Source organism: Chlamydotis macqueenii, chromosome 5 (assembly GCF_036417535.1).
Source record: "Chlamydotis macqueenii isolate bChlMac1 chromosome 5, bChlMac1.mat, whole genome shotgun sequence".
Taxonomy (NCBI): domain Eukaryota; kingdom Metazoa; phylum Chordata; class Aves; order Otidiformes; family Otididae; genus Chlamydotis; species Chlamydotis macqueenii.
This window is the reverse complement of record NC_141560.1, coordinates 17001475-17020759: the sequence shown is the minus strand read 5'-3', so window position 1 is coordinate 17020759 and position 19285 is coordinate 17001475. Positions and strand designations below refer to the sequence as shown.

The 19285-nt window shown below is 38.0% G+C and overlaps 2 protein-coding genes across 3 annotated transcripts in view; one reads left to right on the top strand and one right to left on the bottom strand.

The window, feature by feature from the left end:
* Positions 1–9833, top strand: part of PPP4R4 (protein phosphatase 4 regulatory subunit 4) — a 76155-nt gene extending 66322 nt beyond the window's left edge. For both annotated transcript variants that reach the window (XM_086750249.1, XM_086750247.1), the window contains 2 exons: positions 693–831; positions 8736–9833. In XM_086750249.1, coding sequence (XP_086606375.1) covers positions 693–831; positions 8736–8760 — 164 coding nt within the window. In that variant the 3' untranslated portion in view covers positions 8761–9833. The remainder of the gene's footprint in view (positions 1–692; positions 832–8735) is intronic.
* Positions 9834–12349: 2516 nt separating this feature from the next.
* SERPINA10 (serpin family A member 10) lies at positions 12350–18371 on the bottom strand. Its single transcript, XM_010119842.2, has 4 exons — positions 17578–18371; positions 15846–16119; positions 15021–15168; positions 12350–12560 (listed from the first exon to the last, which is right to left on the bottom strand). The coding sequence occupies exons 1-4, from the start codon at positions 18284–18286 to the stop codon at positions 12369–12371; spliced, it is 1323 nt and encodes a 440-aa protein (XP_010118144.1). The 5' UTR covers positions 18287–18371; the 3' UTR covers positions 12350–12368.
* Positions 18372–19285: the final 914 nt, after the last annotated feature.

Sequence of the window (19285 nt, the reverse complement as noted above, 5' to 3'; positions counted from 1 at the left end):
ATGTAGAAAAATAGATATCCAATAATTTGAGCACTCAAGTGCTACTCTAGTTAGTCTATTTTTCAGATTTTTTTTTTTAAACATTCGTTTGAAGTTACATTTAAAAGTGGTAAAAGTAAAATGAATCTAGCATTTCTTGATTGGCAGTTTGGATGTCATAAAAAGGTTGGTTTTGCAATTTGCCTCAACTCATTTTATGTGACAAAAGGGTTATTATGTGTAACCTCTAGTGAATTACGGGAGAGAAACTGCTGTCTGGAAACGCCCCTCTCTCCATTTGCTGTTGAAGAGTTTGAATGATTATATATTAGAATGAAATTAATTGCTTCCTAGAGGAACCTTCCTTTCTCCATTCACTAGTAATAGACACTGGACAATTAGCGTAGACGAAGTAGCTAAATTTTATGCAGCTAAAGACTGGCGAACTAAATCCCACTATTTTAGTATATTAAATATATTAATCTTCTCTTCCAAAATGTGTCTTGGAATTATTTTTATTTAGTGTTTTTTCATAAAAATACTTGAAGAAATGTTAAGTTGAAACCATTCCCTTACAGAAAGTTAAACTTTTGGATTATTGTCATAGGAAATATACCACTACTGCCACAGGAAAAACAACTCATTCTGTTTACTCTCTGTGTATTTCTTTTTCAGACAAAATTCTTTGTCTAAACTGCAATTCTTTATTTCAGATGATTCATTCCGGACTCATTCTACTGGTAATAGTGGGAATGCTGCCTTCCCTTCCAGTTCTTCTTCTCGCAGCTTATTTAACTCAGCTGACCAAAAGAACAATGGAAGTAAGGAGAGTCAGTCCCGAAAAATGAGCATGTAAGTGGTTGACAAGAGGTTAAATCAAGCTTATGGATAATGTTTTCAAAGGGAACTCAAAAGAGCCGTGTAAAATTAAGTCTATATTTATGATACTTCTGCATACAGATTTTGAAATACTAAAATAGCAGGGTAGAAATGTGATGTCTGCAATTATAAGTGTGTTTAAGATTGCATTCCCTTTTAATTAATCTATCACATTATTTCTCCTGCACATGTTTGCATTCAACTGGTATGTTATGGGGGGGTAGAAAGTGAAAAAGTGAAGGTTAGTGCATTTGATATATAATAACTACAGTCACAGTGATTTAGCTGCCTGCAATTGGAGAAACAGGAGGCATGTATTGTTAGATGAATTAGTTTTTCCTTTTCCTTATTTTTCTATGCTTAGAATATGCTTATGTGTTTATCATAGAATAGTTAGGGTTGGAAGGGACCTTTAAACGTCATCTAGTTCAACCCCCCTGCAAGAAGCAGGGATATCTCCAACCACATCAGGTTGCTCAGAGCCTCATCCAACCTGGCCTTGAATGTTTCCAAGGACAAGGGATCTACCACTTCTCTGGGCAACCTGTCCCAGTGTTCCACCACCCTCATTGTAAAAAACTTTTTTCTTATGTCCAGTCTGAATCTACAGTCTGAATCTACCTCCTTCTATTTTAAAAACATTACCCCATGTCCTATTGCAACAGGCTGTGCTAAAGAGTTTGTCCACATCTTTCTTATAAGCCCCCTTTAGGTACTGGAAGGCCATTGTAAGGTCTCCCTGTAGCCTTCTCTTCTCCAGGCTGAACAACCCCAACTCTCTCAGCCTGTTCTCATAGGAGAGGTGCTCCAGCCCTCTGATCATCTTTGTGGCCCTCCTCTGGACTCCCTGAAACAGGTCCGTGTCTTTCTTATGTTGAGGGCCCCAGAACTGGACACAGTACTTCAGGTGTAGTCTCACGGGAGCAGAAAAGAGGGGGAGAATCACCTCCCTCGCCCTGCTGGCCATGCTTCTTCTCATGCAGCCCAGGATGTGGTTGGCTTTCTGGGCTGCAAGTGCACATTGTGAGCTCATGTTGAGCTTCTCATCCACCAGCACTCTCAGGTCCTTCTCAGGGCTGCACTCAATCCATTCTCTGCCCAGCCTGTATCTGTGCTTGGGATTGCCTCGACTCATGTGCAGGACCTTGCACTTGGCCTTATTGAACTTCACGAGGTTTGCACAGACCCACCTCTCCAGCCCGTCAAGGTCCCTCTGGATGGCATCCCTCCCTTCCAGTGTGTCAACTGCACCACACAGCTTGGTGTCATCAGCAAACTTGCTGAGGGTGCACTCTATCCGTGTCACTGACAAAGATGTTAAACAGCGCTGGTCCCAATACTGACCACCGAGGAACGCCACTCGTCACTGGTCTTCACTTGGATATCAAGCTGTTGACCACATCTGATTGAATGAGGCCATCCAGCCAATTATTTATCCACTGAGTGGTCCATCCGTCAAATCCACATCTCTCCAGTTTAGAGACAAGGATGTCATGCAGGACAGTGTCAAATGCTTTGCACAAGTACAGGTAGATGACATCAGTTGGTCGTCCCTTTTCCACCAATGCTTTAACCACATCATAATAGGCCACCAAATTGGTCAGGCGTGATTTGCCCTTAGAGAAGCAATGTTGGCTGTCACCAGTCACCTCCTTATTTTCCGTGTGCCTTAGCGTGCTTTCCAGGAGAATCTGCTCCATGATCTTGCCAGACACCGAGGTGAGACTCACTGGCCTGTAGTTCCCCAGGTTTTCCTTGTTTCCTTTTTAAAAATGGGTATTATGTTTCCGCTTTTCCAGTCAGCAGAAACCTCAGCAGATTGCCACGACTTCTCAAATACGATGGACTGCGGCTTGGCAACTTCATCCGTCAGTTCCCTCAGGACCCACAGATATCTCTCATTGGGTCCTATGGACTTGTGCACCTTCATGTTCCTTAGATGGTCTCGAACCTGCTCTTCTGGTACAGTGGGCAGTTCTTCATTCTCCCAGTCCCTGCTTTTGCCTTCTGCAACTTGGGTGATGTGGCTAGAGCCCTTGCTGGTGAAGACTGAGGCAAAAAAGTCATTGAGTACCTCAGCCTTCTCTATGTCCCGGGTAACCAGGTCTTCCATATCTTTATGGAAAGGGCCCACATTCTCCCTCATCTTTTTATCCCTGACGTACATAAAGAAGCTTTTCTTGTTGTCCTTGACATCCCTGGCCAGATTTAATTCTGACAGGGCTTTAGCCTTCCTTACCTGATACCTGGCCGCTTAAACAATCTCTCTGTATTTCTCCCAGGCTACCTATCCTTGTTTCCACCCTCTGCAGACTTCCTTTTTGTTTTTCAGTTGGTTCAGGAAGTCCTTGTTCACCCATTCAGGCCTCCTGGCGTTTTTGCCTGACTTCCTCTTTGTGGGGATGTATTGCTTGAAGGAGGTGCTTCTTGAATATTAACCACCTTTCTTGGGTCCCTCTTCCTTCCAGGACTTTATCCCATGCTACTTTGCCCAGCAGATCCCTGAAGAGGCCAAAGACTGCTCCACTGAAGTCCAGTGTAGAGAGCTTGCTGCACCCCCTTCTCGCTGCCCTAAGGATCTTGAACTCCACCATCTCATGGTCACTGCAGCCAAGGCTGCTCTTGAGCTCCACATTCCCCATCAGTCCCTCCTTGTGGGTGAGAACAAGGTCCAGCATAGCACCTCTCCTCATTGGCTCCTCTATCATTTGCTGGAGGAAGTTGTCATCCACACATTCCAGGAACCTCCTGGATTGCTTGTGCCTTGCTCTGTTGTCTTTCCAACGGATATTGGGGTGGCTGAAGTCCCCCATGAGGATCAGGGCTTGTGACCGTGAGGCTGCTTCTGTCTGTCTATAGAGGGCCTCATTAACTCAGTCTTCCTGGTCAGGACGAGACCCCCAGCATAATGTCACCTGTCCCTGCCCTCCCTTTGATCCTGACCCATAAGCTGTCAGTTCCTCATCCATCCCCAGGCAGAGCTCCATGCATTCCAGCTGGTCATTGACGTAGAGGGTGACACCCCCTCCTCATCTCCCGTCTGTGCTTCCTAAAGAGCCTGTATCCCTCCATCCCAACGCTCCAGTCATAGGAGCCATCCCACCACGTCTCTGTGACACCAACAAGGCATCATGCATTATTATGTAACAATTTTATTATTAATTTTGAAGTTATGATGAACTGGTACTGCTGCTTGTTATTAAGCCTGCCTTCTTTGCAGTACTTAACCATCTAAATATCATAAATTCAATGCTAGGAATCTCCTTCAGGCTAGTTTTCCTTAAACATCAGCCTAAACTGTTCAACATTTTGCACAAAGAAAATCAAAGATTAATTTGTTTGCTTCTGTGATAAAAGTATAACAGTCTTAGAAAATAGCTATGATGTGTACTTACTCAGTCAAATTTCTGTAGACTCTAGCAGCTAATTCCCTGCAGATTTCTTTTAGACTATGACTTGTAGTTTTAAATGGCTGTCATTGGATTAGCTGGAATTTTGGGTGCTCAAGCTGAGATTATTCTTTGCTATCAGAGATTTGCTTTCTTAGCAAGGCAGAATGGAGAAGGGAAAGGAGCCAGCTATAGCAAGAAAGGCAGGTTGTTTGGGAAAGCAGACTTAAATGTAATAGAAACTAGAACCAGAAGCTGAAAAGTATGGGGAAATGCAAGCCAGGCCTTCGAAGTCTGAATAGGTATGAGAGACCAAGCATGAAAAGAGTCCAAAATGTGAGGCTGTGACTTGCTGGTCAATGATAATGCAGCAGACAGGAAGGAGGAAACGCCTTACCCTGGTTTGCCAGGTATAAAGAGAAAACAATAGTGGCAGTGATATCTCTTGAGTGGTCCTTTCTGGTGAGTTAAGTGTCTGTAGGAATTAATATTTTTCCACTTCAGTATTTTCAGATTCTTTTAGAAAACAAACCAAAACAACTCCCCTCAACTTTACTCACACATGTAAGTTGATAAAGTTCCTAAATTGTAAAATAAAATATTTAAAAGTTTAACAAATGTAAAAAGTTCTCTGAACAGCTTGCATTCAGCTGTTTGTATACATTATATTATGATACAGTCTCTTTCTGTGTGATTACATGGAATTTTTTTATGCTGAATTTTACCACCTTTAGTGTACAAGATAAATTTGTTCTGGAATGAAATTAAGCTTGCATAGTGACCTATTGTTTTTAAAACTGCATTTTCTTTGTAGAAAAGGTTGGAAGATAAGTAATGAATGAAGGTGCACTGTGTTGAGCCGGTGGTTTCACAGCAGAAGTACCTTAAGTGGCCAAATCAAATTGCACTCTATCCCTGTCTTTGCCAGAGCCTAATGCCTCCTCTTAAATATTACCCACAGTACTTAGTTCTGACTTTTTATAAGTGATCATTAGGTGGTCACTTATTTCAAAGTGCATGATTTCAAAGTCAACAGTTAGATTAGCAGACATGCTGACATTTTCCACTATCTATAAAGTAAATGGGACATGTATCTTGAGTACATAAAATGTCATACAGTGCTATGCACTTTCAAAAATTAGGTGCCCTCAAAACCCCATGTGCTTTCACCCTAATCACTGCATACCTCTGTTCCCTCTCTTTAAAACCAGAAAATTAGTTTAAATGTAATTTCTTTTTAGCAACCATTGTAGAAATTCCAGTTACTCATCTGTCTCACAAGAATTTTAGGAAACTAAATGGATGAATATTCATGAAGCAGTTAGATGCAAAGCTCAGTTAGACATATTTTTTACATCACATAAAACTTTTCCCAATTTCAAAGATATTTCTGTTTGTCACTTAAAATAAAACTGGTATATTTTGCTGGAATACAAAGGGACAGAAAAAGACTCACACAGAGCAGTCTGTACCTTTGTCTTCAGGCAGGCAAGTAGAATGTAAGAGACTCAGCTTCAAGTCTCAATGTACCATTCCCAAGTGAATACCTTAGCAGCAGACTGTTTGAAAGTAGATATCTGATCAAACACAATGATCTGGATGCTCTGTCTGGTTCAGAAAGTCCCTAAACTGTATAGTATCAGAAGCCAAGAGAATAAACTAGAGGAAGAAAAACCTCTTTGGAGAAAGAAGAGCAGGCTTAGGATGACCTACATTTAGTTCTGAATAAGAGTTTTAATGTTCTATGTTCTTGTGGGGAAAACATATCTCTCAAGCTGGAGTAATGTCTGCTGCAGTGTAGACTCAATTTCTATTTTGTAATCTGACCCAGTACTTATTTGTTCATAAGCAGCTTTATAAGGAGAAATTAAGAGATACAGACACAGGATTGCTTGGTGGTAAATGTGTTCATCCACATAACCTTGTTGAACACAGATATATTTAGGTGTACATCTTCTATCTTTCTTTTGTTCTGAAAGACAACTCTGGTGCTAAATATACACATACTAAAATTTAAAAAAAGTCAATTTCAAGGAAACATTATTTCCTAAGTTGAATGAAGAAAATAATTTATATCCAAATATATTAGCAGTTGATGGAAATGACTTTTACTGAGAGAAGAATTTGAAAATTATACGAGTGGTGCAATTGAATAGATGCTCATGAATGAGTGCCACCATCTATAGACTCACTAAGGCAGAAAACCTGTGAGAAAATAATAATGAGGTGTATATTTATACTATATCATAATGTAAATTTACATATGTGCTATTTAAACATTGCACTGACCGTCTTAATTCTGGCAAGTCCTAGTTTTCAGTTTGTTGGCTCTGCAACATAAGTGAGGTAACTTCTAATACATTTCTTTTTCTATGTAATTATGTATGTGAAGAATGGAAGACTGGGCAGTAATATGTTGTTTAATAATCAAAATACCAGCAGATACAATTAATGATTCTTAGTTCAAAGGGGTGTATGTTTGGACAAAATATTATTTAATTGTTTAAGTGTAATCTTTTCCATAAAAATGTTCTACTGAGTATTGGCAAATGTTCAGTTTTGACAAGATAGTGCAGTTTGCAGGGATGAAGAATTTCTGATTTCATATATTAATGTTGTTCCAGGAATTTTTCAGAGTTACTTTGGTGGAGAACTGAGTTCTTTACTTACCATACTCATGAGTTCAAACATTTTGTTTGTCCCTTTCCAGACATGTGTGTGCCGATTTAAATATTTAATATTTTTTTAAAAATAATGTAGATGCAAGAAAAAAAATCTCAATATATTCTGATCCAGTGCTCACAAGCAGGTGACAACAAAATGATCATTATCTTTGGTCTCATTTGCTAGACCTTAGGTAATACTCAGGCAATAGAAAATGCAAGATGTGTGCTGAAGATGTACCTGTATAGCTTAATGCTGGAATCAAAAAAGAGATGAATACCTGTTTTAAGCACCTTATGGAATAGGAAGGAATCACAAAGATCACTGGTTGATTATTTCATCCCACAATAGACCTTACTTGAGTCATTTTGCAGAGCAAATGTGCTTTTCTGACTTTCTGTTGAAGAGTTGCCAGTTAGGTCATGAATCATTCTAGTGTAGAAACTGACAGGATTCATAAACGCTGTGTTCCGTCAAGCAGTCCGGTCCTGTGTTATTATGCTATGTAGCTTTATTATCTTCTTTTACATGTATTCATTTCTATGAGATAAAGATTTTTTTTTAGGATGAGAACTGCTGTTTTGCTTGAGTTTACATTGCTGTAACATGACTGATTTCAATATGAAATTGGTTAAAACTCTTTTCCAGAATTTTGTAGATTCATCAATAAAAATACCCAGCTCTATAGATGGCATTTAAAAATTTTGCATCTTGCCTATAGACATAGTGACTGATTTTATTTCACTTTCAATTAAAACTTACTTCAGGAATGAGGAGTACAGGTTTTCCATCCTGTAAAAAATGGAAGTAGATTTATTGTTGCATGTAAATAAATTTCTTAATAATAAATTGCTGTCGGTATTATATAAGATGTGCACAACTGACCTTTAAGACATCCACATTGGTGTGTGTGACCATGTTGTAACAGTTACATGTGTAAGTATCTTGAAGTGGTGTCTTTCATCCAGTCATATAATTGCTTAGGAAGTAGAGCACAAGATGAAGTAATTCTGCCACTATCTACTACATTTTGAGTTGGCTACTTATGGCTTTTAATCGTGTTTTCATTCTGCCATTTAAGATGCTAATAGTTCTGAGGTCTGGTGGGACTGGCATGTGATTTGGGTCCCATTTCTAAGATGAAGCTAGCAGATATCCTGACAATGATACGTTATCATGATAGGTTCCATCAGATATTTTAAAAGGGTGAAACAGAACAATATATTGCATTGTTTGTAAATGATACTGTAAAATTTTCATGCAAATTTATATTTCCTCAGAGTTCTAAAGGTTAAGCCCTGTTCTTTGAAATATTTCTGACCAATAGAAACAGTTGTTAATTGACATAGCTACAACTCTGTGAAGTTGGAGAACAGTATATTTAAAGATTAAAAAATTAAGACTATGAAAAATGCAGAAGTTGCCCAAATGATGGTCAACAGAAGACCTAGAAATAACACTGTAAAGAGATCTAAGTTTCTCTGTCTTCCCCGTCTCCACTTTCCTCAGATTTTGTCGTGGGTTCAGCTCTGGCATTATTTGTAGCCATGAGCAGACTGCTTGTACTGTCTTAACCATCTCACTTAGATCTCTACATGATCTTCTGTAGAAAACTTAATGGAGAAATATACTCTTCTTGTGAAGAATGCCCTCAGGATGTGTCCATTTGGCTTTTTCAGTGGATGTAGTAGAGCAGCTAGTAGTTTTTAAAGTACAGCAGCTAGAAGTTATATTACAATGTTACATGCAATAGCAGTTTGTTATGTTATGGTATTTAATAATATAGCAACAACATATTATGTGTGTTTCTTCTTTTGTATGAAGAAAAAACAGAAAATCAAACTCTTAGATCTTCTGACAGAAATAGAAGGGAACCAGAGACTGGAAGCCACATTCTGGTGCGATAAGGTGGGAGCAGCAGATGGGACTCTCTAATGCCTGGAATGAATAAAATGCATTTTTTGCAATGTGAAAACTTTATATCTTTTCAGTAAAATCCCAAGCTGTAAAATATATTCCAATAAGTAATGTAATGGTTGCAGAATTATAACATTGTAGTGGAATGTTATGAAATAGAACTTCAGCTATGTGCTCTTAACTGCTGCAGCTAAAGAGAGGATTTTGTTTTCTTCAATTATGCCTTTGTAGTTCAAATTCTTGGAATTAGAATGCACATATCCATTACTTAATTGGCTTATTTACAATTTTAGCAATTCTTAGCACCCATGTTTTATGCAAGAAATAGAAGGAATTGTTATGAATATGAAAAAGTAATCCCACATTTTAAAGAATCTTCAAACCTTATTTAAGACCAAAGTCCAGAACCATTGATCAGTCTGTAAAAACCATAAACTTTAGTAGCGTTGTGCTGTGAATTTGGAGGTAATGTTTTTACAAGTACTAAGTCAAATTCATAAAAATCCTGTGTAAGTTTCAAAGCAATCTAAAAGCAGATGTCTCCAGATGATATAAAAAAAGTTTTATTTCATAAGTTTTGTTGTACAAATACTTGTTTTAATTTTTAGTATTTCAGATTGTATTTTCACTTGAATAATTTATAATGATGAATCTAGTTTTTAATCAGCTACTATTGCAAGCTGTCATGCTTCAGTGATGTCATCTGCATTTGTTTGTATTAATGCTAATGTTTCTATCAAAATTTGTCTGTGGGAAAACATGCAATTCTATTTTAAAAAGTTCTAGATATCCCAATACCTGCAAGAGTATGAAGCTATTGTCAGCTTCTCTATTTCAAAATGGAAGCAGCATAAATATATTGATATCAGAAATATGTGTTTTTTAAAAATTTATTGGTGTATGATAAAGATGATCTGATCTGTGAATGCATATGCGTGTGTGGTTACTTTTTATAATGTAAAAATATGATGATTTACTCAAAATAAAACCTAAGACAATGCTGTACATGCATGTTCTTGGAAAAAAAAAGTTTCTCAGGGCATCTTTTATAATTAAAAGCATTTACCTATAGAAGATATTTATTTTAAATAGTAATAATGCTGGATGTATGCTGTCTTGTGTGATATACAAAACATGTCTTTGGATTTAGCAATGTTTTACTGTCTGAATTCTTAAGCTTCTTACACTGCAATTGGATTTAGGTGTATTCTCTGTCTTCAGTCACAGACATTGTTTGAATTCTGTGGAAACACTCGAGTTTTCAGTTTGTTCTGCAGCCTGGTGTATGATCTTGTAAATCACTGATTTCTTTAAGAGCATCTTCAAGTATCATGATGTTTAACATGCAGTATTGATCCATGTATACAGATGACTTATGCTGGCTCCTCCTAGGTTCTGCTTTAGTCTCATTAATGAAAAGAGATACTCTCAGTTCCCCAGGGACAACTAACTCAATGTGCCAGCCACAGCTGCTCACTCATGGGCCGCAGGGAACTGCTCAATTGTTCTCAGTCTGACTTCTGCCAGGGACCAAACTCAGGTCAGCAGTACCCAGCTGCAGAACACGACTCAAAACTGTGTTTGACCCTCTGATGCCTTTACTGGAGCAATGCAGAACAGTCAGTAAGTTCAGAAAATTGAATCCAAGCTATTTCTCCCCTTAATAAGCATGTTATGAGTTCTGTATACAGTCTGTCTTTTGTTTCTTATTGGCTGTCATTTGTTTATAATTTTTAACTGATTAATTTATTTAATGCTGATAACACGTGCTCCACTCAATAACCCTACTATGTATTAAATTCCTGCTATGTAATCTTTAAATGCTCTATTTAGATATTTTTTGGTCTGCATATCTTCCTTGTACAATACTCTTGGTGTTTTGTGTATACTTTCATCGGTCCTTCACACTACAGACCTCCATCCCAGCAGTCTTTTTTTGGGGGCTGGTTACTTCTGGGTTACTTCTGTTGGGCAGCATCAATGCTTTTGAACCCTTCATAGGGTTGTTCTTACCTGCAACTCAGAATACCAGCTGGAGCTCAACTGTGTAGTTAGAATTGGGTGGTTCTTATATAGAGCAGCGTTCGTCCCATTATTCATTCGGAGGCAGGAAGGCGTGATTCTCTTTCTTTCTGGATACTTTCATACTGCAGTGTGGGGTTAGGTTAGATGCACCTTCGTAGTCTAGTCAGATACCAGAGTCTGCCTGCTAAATCCTTTTGTGAGTGGCTTACACCAGTGTCTGGGGTGCTGGTGGTAGAAATGGTAACTGAGGTGATTTTTAGATATGTTTACCAGCTTTACGCTGTAATGTATGTTTTGTATCTTCTCTTGGGGATGCACCTATCTATGTGCGTTTACTGATAGACACCTTTGAAGCTTCTATGCCAAATGATTTTGAAAAGTCTTCTGCCCCCTTTGGGGCAGCCATTTTGTGAAGGCTATATGAGCAAGTAGAGTAATGCTTAGATCTGTTAGTTATCTATAGCTAGAAGTAGCTTTTTGCATTGTTTCATACTTTATATATAGGACTCTGCTGCTAATTAAAATTTATGACATGTTAAAGATCTTGCTGTTCTGTTGGAATCACTGCACTACTTGAATAAATTGAATTGTATTTAGATCATGGAAATATTTTTCTGAAACATTTTGGCAACACCTTTTGGATTTTGGGATCAAGTGTGGGAACAGATTTATTCTGCTTTTATGGAGGTGTGTTTCTTCCTACCAAAGTCTGTCTTATTCAGGCATAGAGGCCTGTTACATAGTTCACCCTGATATTTAGATGATAATACATGCAGACATTCTGCTTTTAGGAGAGACCAAGCTTGGTGTTATGAAGTAGTACAGATTCAGATTTTCCAGGTTCAGAGTACCTAAGTTATTTTCAGAATTATTTTGTCTGTAATAGAATATTTTAAAAGCAGGCATATCATGTACCGTGAAAAAATGAAGTGATATGATACTGTGAATAAGCACTTTGAAAGAGGTCATACTGCCAGACGCTGCAGACTTCATGATAGACTCAGCCCACTTTGTGCAATAGTGAAATAAAGATCTCTGGACAGAGGCTTTACATTCTCTTTTAGGGGCTTGATCCTGCTTCTGTTTTTATAAGTAGCAAAATTCTGCTAACCTTGAGGTCAGTAGGCTCTTAAGTCTCATTGCAATAGAAGATAACATTGAGGAATATCAAGGCTGCAGTGTTTGGGAATGAGCTTCCTGAATATTTTGGCATGTGAATCTCTGGTTTTTATTCAGCTATCACTAAAATGTTGAATTTCAAAAATTCAGTTCTGTGGAGTTTTTTTAATTTGCATGGTAGATTTTACAGGGCACATTTTTGTCACTTTAAGCCTTAGTGAGTTTAGCTTGTAACTTGGGCATTAATAAAACATTAATAGGATGACCTGCTGCTAGCTGGAGAGACAAAACAGGTTTTCAAATTTTCATATTTTGCTGTCTTTTTATTCTGATGTAAATTAATAAAATAGAAATAAAGCCTTTTACGTACCCCAGAATAGAAACTGTTACCTTTATTCACATTTCTGTTGGATCAACCACCCTGCCAATGAACAGTAATGTTTTAAAAGTTTCTTCAAAAATCATAAAAAGAAACGGCCGGTTCACTTTGATGACAGGAGGCACTGTGAATGCAGTTATTTCTGACCCACTAGCTGCTGTGGCCTCAGTTCCTTCTTCATCCACTTCAATTACTGCCTTTTGGACAACCTGAAATGCAATGAGGAAAATAAAATATGTGACAAGTAAATATTAACATGAAGAAATGTTTTTCCAAGTGCGAGGCATTCAGTTGAAGTAGACTTCTACTAAGGATTAAAATGAGTAGGTCTGTACAATCTAGCTATGTTTTCTAGACTGGTAGACCCATATGCTGTCTCCTTAAGCAGCAGGGGAGTTAGTACAGCCACCGTGACCACAGTATGTACAGTGTGGGTGCAAGTTCAGGTGTCATTGTGCTTTTCCACATTTCTGAGCATAGGCCTCACTTAGAGATTTTGTTCTTGCAGCTGGTAGCATGAAGCAACCATTTCATTAGGATAGTGCTCCTCTTTGACTCCTAACTCTAGAAGGGAGAGCCTCTCAGAAGTGTGAAGTGTGTTTTCATCAGTCACAAACACTGACTGGCTGGATATGTCATTCGCAGTTGATTTTTGAGAGCTTAGGCAAATGCACCAATCTTGGCTTTTCCCTGTATATTTCTAATTTGTACATTTGGTAGCACAGAGTAAATATGTACAGCAATGAAGTGCATTCCTGGATTGGTCTGACGACCTTCCCTTCCCACTGAAATTGCAGCCTGGCAGGATCTGATTATTTTCCCTTTTTGTTTTAAAATCAGTTAGCAGCTACTACTCATGTATGATTTTTCATAACACAATAGAGTTAACTGCTGAGAATCAGCATGAATAGTTATATGATCAAGAGGAAGGGAGAAAAGTGCTGCAGATTGCTATTGTATTTCCCAAAAGTGAAATCATTTATATAAAACTGAAAATCACTGCAATTTTGTCTGTTAAATATTTATTCTTAGAATGTTACATTTTCCCAGAAAAGTTATTTTATTAAAACAGCACAATTTTGAAAAACTGCAGTTCAGAGCTTAGAGTTTTTGAAACTTGTATAGAAATGTTTATGGTGTCACCTATTAACAGTGTGGGCAAATCAGAAAGGCTTCTGTAAAGATTTGGTGTAGGGAGACTTGTAACAGCAGCACCAGTAGCTCAGAAGGATTCTTTCTGAGAGGGTACAAATACCTGAAGGGAGGGTGACCAAGCACTGGCACAGGTTGCCCAGAGAGGTTGTGGGTTCTCCCTCCTTGGAGATACTCAGAAGCCATCTGGACATGGTCCTCAACCAGCCAGCTCTAGGTGACTCTACTTGAGCAGGAGATTGGACCAGATGACTTCCAGAGGTCCCTTCCAACCTCAGCCATGCTGTGATTCTGTGAAGTCTCTCACAGAGTTATGGTCCAAGGTTATCAACACCACAAAACCCTGTACAACCACAAGTAGTTGCATTATATAAATTCCTTACATAGGTTTATAGAGCTATATTTTTAAACTCTGTGTCAGATTAATCTCATTTGAGTATTATTTTCCTCAACTGCTTATAAATCCATCTTGTTGCAGAAATTTTATTACTTTTACTCTAATATATGAATTTGCATTTAGCATTAATTGTATTTAATCTTGTTCCACACACTTGAGTTCTTAAGGTCACCAGTTTCTCTGTAGAGTATGTCTTTTATCTTCTTTCTTTGACCATGCCTCTTATCATCAACAAATTGCAATTTGTATAGACCAGCTGTTTCTTCTTAATGGGACATCTCTGGTCACATATACTTGTTTCTTCTTAATGTTGGTGTGATTGTCAAGTCCTTTTTCTTCCATTTTTTTTTTCTGCTCGTTCTGCCTTCATTTTCTATCAGTCTTCTGAAATTCAACTTTTCTCTCTCTTAAATAGTGGTACTGAGTTATCTTCTCCTTCTCTTTTTCTGTGGGGCTGTGTTCCTCTCTTCTTGGCTGTTCACCACTCTTGCCTTTGCTTGTTTAAGTGATCTTTAAAAGTTTTGCTGTATGAAGCGAAGCATCTGTATGGGTTGGAGTACAGCTGTGTTGTGCCAATGCTTTGCTGTGAGATTCTGGTTTTCTCTGCCAAGGTATGCAGAAGGAAAAGCAGGGCTGCTTTGACTTCTTTCTCTCAGTATTACGTTTTTGAGACTTTATTATTTGAACTTTCTAAAGTTGTTTATTTGTTAAGAGTAATATCTGTCTCTGAACTGTGTATGAGGGGCTCCCTGTTTGAGTTTCCTTCCTTGCTCTGACTTTTGCTATTTGACTGTCATTTACAATGTCTTTCTTGTTCACAGTTTTTGTTTAATTGTACTCCTTCCTTGCAACCATACTCTTCTTGAGGCAGAGTTTTCCTCCTGCAATGGGTTAGATTTGGAAGGTGTTGAGGACATATGAAATGTAACCGCCTCTGACTTCTATACATCTGATACTTGAAGTGGGATCCATACTGATTAAGGTGTGCAGATTGCATATACTTGGCAGATGAGGTCCTTTCCTATGAGTGTCTCTATAAAAGTGTATATGATGTAGTCTCTTAACTTGGCCATTTATATACTATTATAATCCAAATAGGAAATAATTTTAAAAGGCTTACCTGTGAAACTCCTACGTATCCTTGATCTGAGAGATGAGTAAGATCTGCTGTATGTGTAAAGAGATTTTTAATTCCAAGACCATGAAGCAATTTCTTCATTTTGTATTTTTGCTCTAGTTTGAACTTTGGAAATGAAATATCTAGTTTTCTATTTGGGGAAAAAAAAAAAAGTTCAGTGCAAACTTGGACTAAACAGTAGATCACTTTACTGCTTAAATGCATGCTACTCAGGAATTAAGCTTTACGCAGAAAAAGAAGGGCTGAAAACTAAAGAGTCTCTGTTGGTATTTAGGTTGGCAGAATATAATCTCTAACTGACAAAGATGCCAGAAATAATTTCCTTCTCTGCATAAAATACTTCCACCAGCACTTACAGTGCCCTGATACCAGGGTGGCACACCAGCTTATTGACTAGTGAAAGAATTGTCACTTCAGGAATTACATTTCACAGGAGTAATTGGGGTTTACATTTTCATATTCAAATTTATCCATTAACCTGGGTTTCCACTGCTAGGAAAGGTTTAATAAATACACTGCATATCTAGATTTATTGTGCACTCTTCCTGGCCATGCTAAATTTAAGGAGAGAGAAGGCCTAAGGAAGAAGCCTGAGACGAACCACAGACTTATCACCTCAGGGTAAAAGCTTTCACATGCCAGGCTGTGGGTAGGCCACTAAAGGACCTCTACTCTCTAGATACCTGGTGCCACAGAGACACTAGCCTGTGAAAAGGGTCAGGAGAACCAGCTGATCTTTGTTGTACTTTGTTGCTTTGCTGTAGTAGACATAAAAGACATTAAGGCCAACGGATGTCAAAGAAATACCTGGTTTTCATGTTTCCCAGCCAGGATTCCACAAGCTGTATAGTCAAATGGTCTTCAAGTGAAATGTAATCTCCCTCCTTTTCTGGGATGACAATCAGCATGTGGGCTTTCCCTTTGTAGGGCAGCTTTATCACAGTGCATCTTAAGTTCTCATCAAAAGTTGAATTAACTTTATCTGACTTGAACATCATGGGTACTTGTACACTTCTGTATTTGTTTATGTGGAAAGTGTCAACTTCTGTGAATTTGGAATTAAATGGATAGACCCACTTGCCTGAGAAAGAAAAAAAAAAAAATTATGTGCATTCAGACTTGTTCAGAAAAATGTTCAGAAACCCTTTAAAAAAAAGTATAGGATATTTTCTGTATCTAGTTAAGGTGAGCGTCAGTTGTGTCTGGGATAAGTGGATGGCAATTGCAGTATATTTAGTGTATATGCTGTAATTTTTTTTTTACAGCAGTAGAAGGAAGTAATCCACAAAATAAACTCCTTCATTTGCAGAGAAAGAAGGGAAATCCTTTTCTAAGGTCGATTAGTTGCCAATCGAGTTCAGAACTGATATCCTTTTAGTTTATAGAATGCCTTATGAGCGTCCATTTTTATTAACATGTCACCTTATTTGAAATTCTCTGTTCAACAGCTGTTCAACATCCTGTCTTTAAATTAATTATACAGTCTCTTAGATGAGGATTTAGCAGTGCACTGGAATGTGACCTCGTCTATACTAATGCTTCTGATCTCTACTGTTGCTTTCAAATGTAGCCACAGCCATTTATCTCTTTTCTCTGATTTTGTGCGGGGGAAGGTAACTCTGGCATTGGACAAACTACACTTTTGTAAATAGGAAAAAATAAACTCAGTCTACAGGGAGGCTGTATGGCTGAGGGGTAATTTTCTTTGTTCTCATGTGTGTATTTATTTTATTGGGGTTTCCATGGATGGCATCTGCTGGGTGCTTTGGACTGGACTAGTGGCTGTGACTGTGGGTTCTCTGCACAACATTCCTCTTGTCCCCTTTGTCAGCCTAGCTCTTTGTCTGTGCTTTTTACCTAGCCAGGTGTCTCTGGCTTCTGTATGGCTGTTTCAGAGTAAAGGGTGGGCTAAGGTTCCCTGTCACTGCCAGGACCTCCTTTTGGAGTCCCTTATCTATCTTCTAAGCCAGCGGTCAGAAACACCCGAGAACGGGAAAAGGAGCATAAGATCTTTGGCAGTAGGGGACCTCTCCACAGTACAGTCTCTGCCCATCACAGCTATTTCTTTCCCTCACCCCTGTCAGGTAATATAATGGGGTACTTTTGTTTCTCTGGGGGAAAAGATTCTTGACTGAAATAGATAAATTATTTCTGTTTTCATTATTTTGTGTACTATGTAAAATCAATGATTTTATGCCCAGTAACCAGCATTCAAAAGACTATTATGATTAAGGCTTTTTCATTTTAATTGCTGAATGAAAATCCTTTTCAGTCATAAAGAGGGATCATTCGGAGAAGGATTGAGATAGTTTGATGCAGGGCTTTTTGTTCTCTTTGAGACTCTGTTGTGTGGAAGAAAGCATAGAAGAATTGTTCTCTATCATGACAAGTAATCTCCTATTAAATAAACCTAATAGAAGAAAGTAAGTGTAGACAGAAATGTAGAGAAAACTGGACATCTGAATTCCCCTAATGTAGCTGAAGTTAGAGTCCTGATTCTTCTAATAAATAATCATTTTGCAAAATAAAAACAAGTTACCTTTAAAGATAATGTAGTCCACAAGTAGCAGTTTATTATGGCGGTCAAGCTCTTCAAAAAGCTCTGGGATTTTTCCTTTGGTCTTTTTCTTAATGTTTTGATTTATGACAAATTTTGCCTGTGTAAAGTTTTGAAAGTCCACTCTCAGAAATTCCATATCAAAGTACTGCTTAGATAAGTTGAGGAAAGTCTCCTTGAGCCTGAAGTCCTTTTGGATAAAAGAAAGAGTACCTTGCACAAGGAGAAGTTCTTCATTCATTGTGATGTTTTCTTTCAGTTGTTTAAACAAAGCTGGTAAGTGATGGCGATCTAGTCTGTCCTTCAAAGCATGGAGGTTTAGACCTTTTACTATTTGTCTGTGTGTTTCCCCTTTGGCTGCCAGCATATATGTAGTCATGAGAGCTGATACAGAAAGAGGAGAGATGATTACATTGTTATCATGTGTCATTGCAATTTTTCTGTATAGGTTAAATCCAAAATTTGCAGTCTTTTCAGTGAAGTTGTAAAGAGTGAACTCTTCAAGATCTCGTTCTTCAAAAGACTTAGAGATATTTTTAGGATGATGCCACTCTTCAGAAATATCAACATTTTTATTTCTTTCCAATAAATTATTCTCTTTTTCCTTCTTTGGAATTTTAGGTTTGATGTTAGCCTTGCTGATTTCAACACATATTTCACTTAAGAGAAGTATGTAAATTCCTGTTTTCATGTTGATATCCAGTAGTGAGCTCTTTTATTTCTAGTAAAGAAAATGGAAAAAGGAAAAAAAAAAAGCAACACAATGACTTTTCAGGTTGTTCAGTGCAAAAGGTCATAGATGTAGTGAGGTGGTCTTTCTGTGTCTTCAATGTATGTACTCTAAACTTAAGATCTGGTTCCTATCTGAAAGGCCAAATTTAGATCAGTGAAAGAGAGAAGCTTCCAACATGATTAAGTGAATCCAGAAGAACTATTATGATCTTCTGGTATTGGTGGTTCATATCAGAAGTATTTCACTGATTTTTCCTTGCTAACTGGTAATTCCTTTACAAAATGAAACCTAGATTACAAGAACAATATGCAGCTCAAAGATGAAAAATCAGCTTGTTGGACCTGTGTTGCAGGAGCTTTTGCTCCTGTGAAATGAATGTCATCTATAAGCACAAGAATTCTAGGCAGCATGGGGAGGAAATGACGTTTTCCCTGGAGAGCTCTGACACAGACTAATCCTAGAAAATTTGGATGGTGACCTACTGAAAGCTGCAAGACCTGTAGCTCCCTTTCTGCACTTCATTGGCACTGGCAGATGGACTGTGTTCTTTGTGGTCTATGTCTTAATCATGGTTGCCATTTCTATTAGATCTGTCATTTCCTGGATAAGTGTAGTGGCCTGACAGTTACCATCTCTTCTGTAGAAATGCTGACCCTTAATATTTGTTACCTTACATGTTTTATATTAGCAGCATGCTGCATCAACAAGATTCGACTCCTTAAGGAAAAAAAAAAAAAACCTTGAGAAGCACAAAAAGAGTCTGATTTTCTAGTATGATAAATGCAATCCAGAAAACAATCTGGTTTTGAGAGTTAGAGAACGTTACATTAAAGATTGTCTTTTTAAAACAGACACTGAAATACCTGTATGTTATATACAAAAATAAAACCACAGCCACTAGGTTTTGTTCCAGAAATGGTAACTTCCAACAACCATGCAGAAAAATACTTATTTATG

Coding starts and splice junctions, on each gene's coding strand:
- SERPINA10 (XM_010119842.2), bottom strand. CDS start 18,286: ATGAAAACAGGAATTTACATACTTCTCTTAAGTGAAATATGTGTTGAA. Junction 15,169..15,845: donor CTGGGAAACATGAAAACCAG/GTATTTCTTTGA, acceptor TTCCCCAAATAG/AAAACTAGATATTTCATTTC. Junction 12,561..15,020: donor GATACGTAGGAGTTTCACAG/GTAAGCCTTTTA, acceptor ATTGCATTTCAG/GTTGTCCAAAAGGCAGTAAT.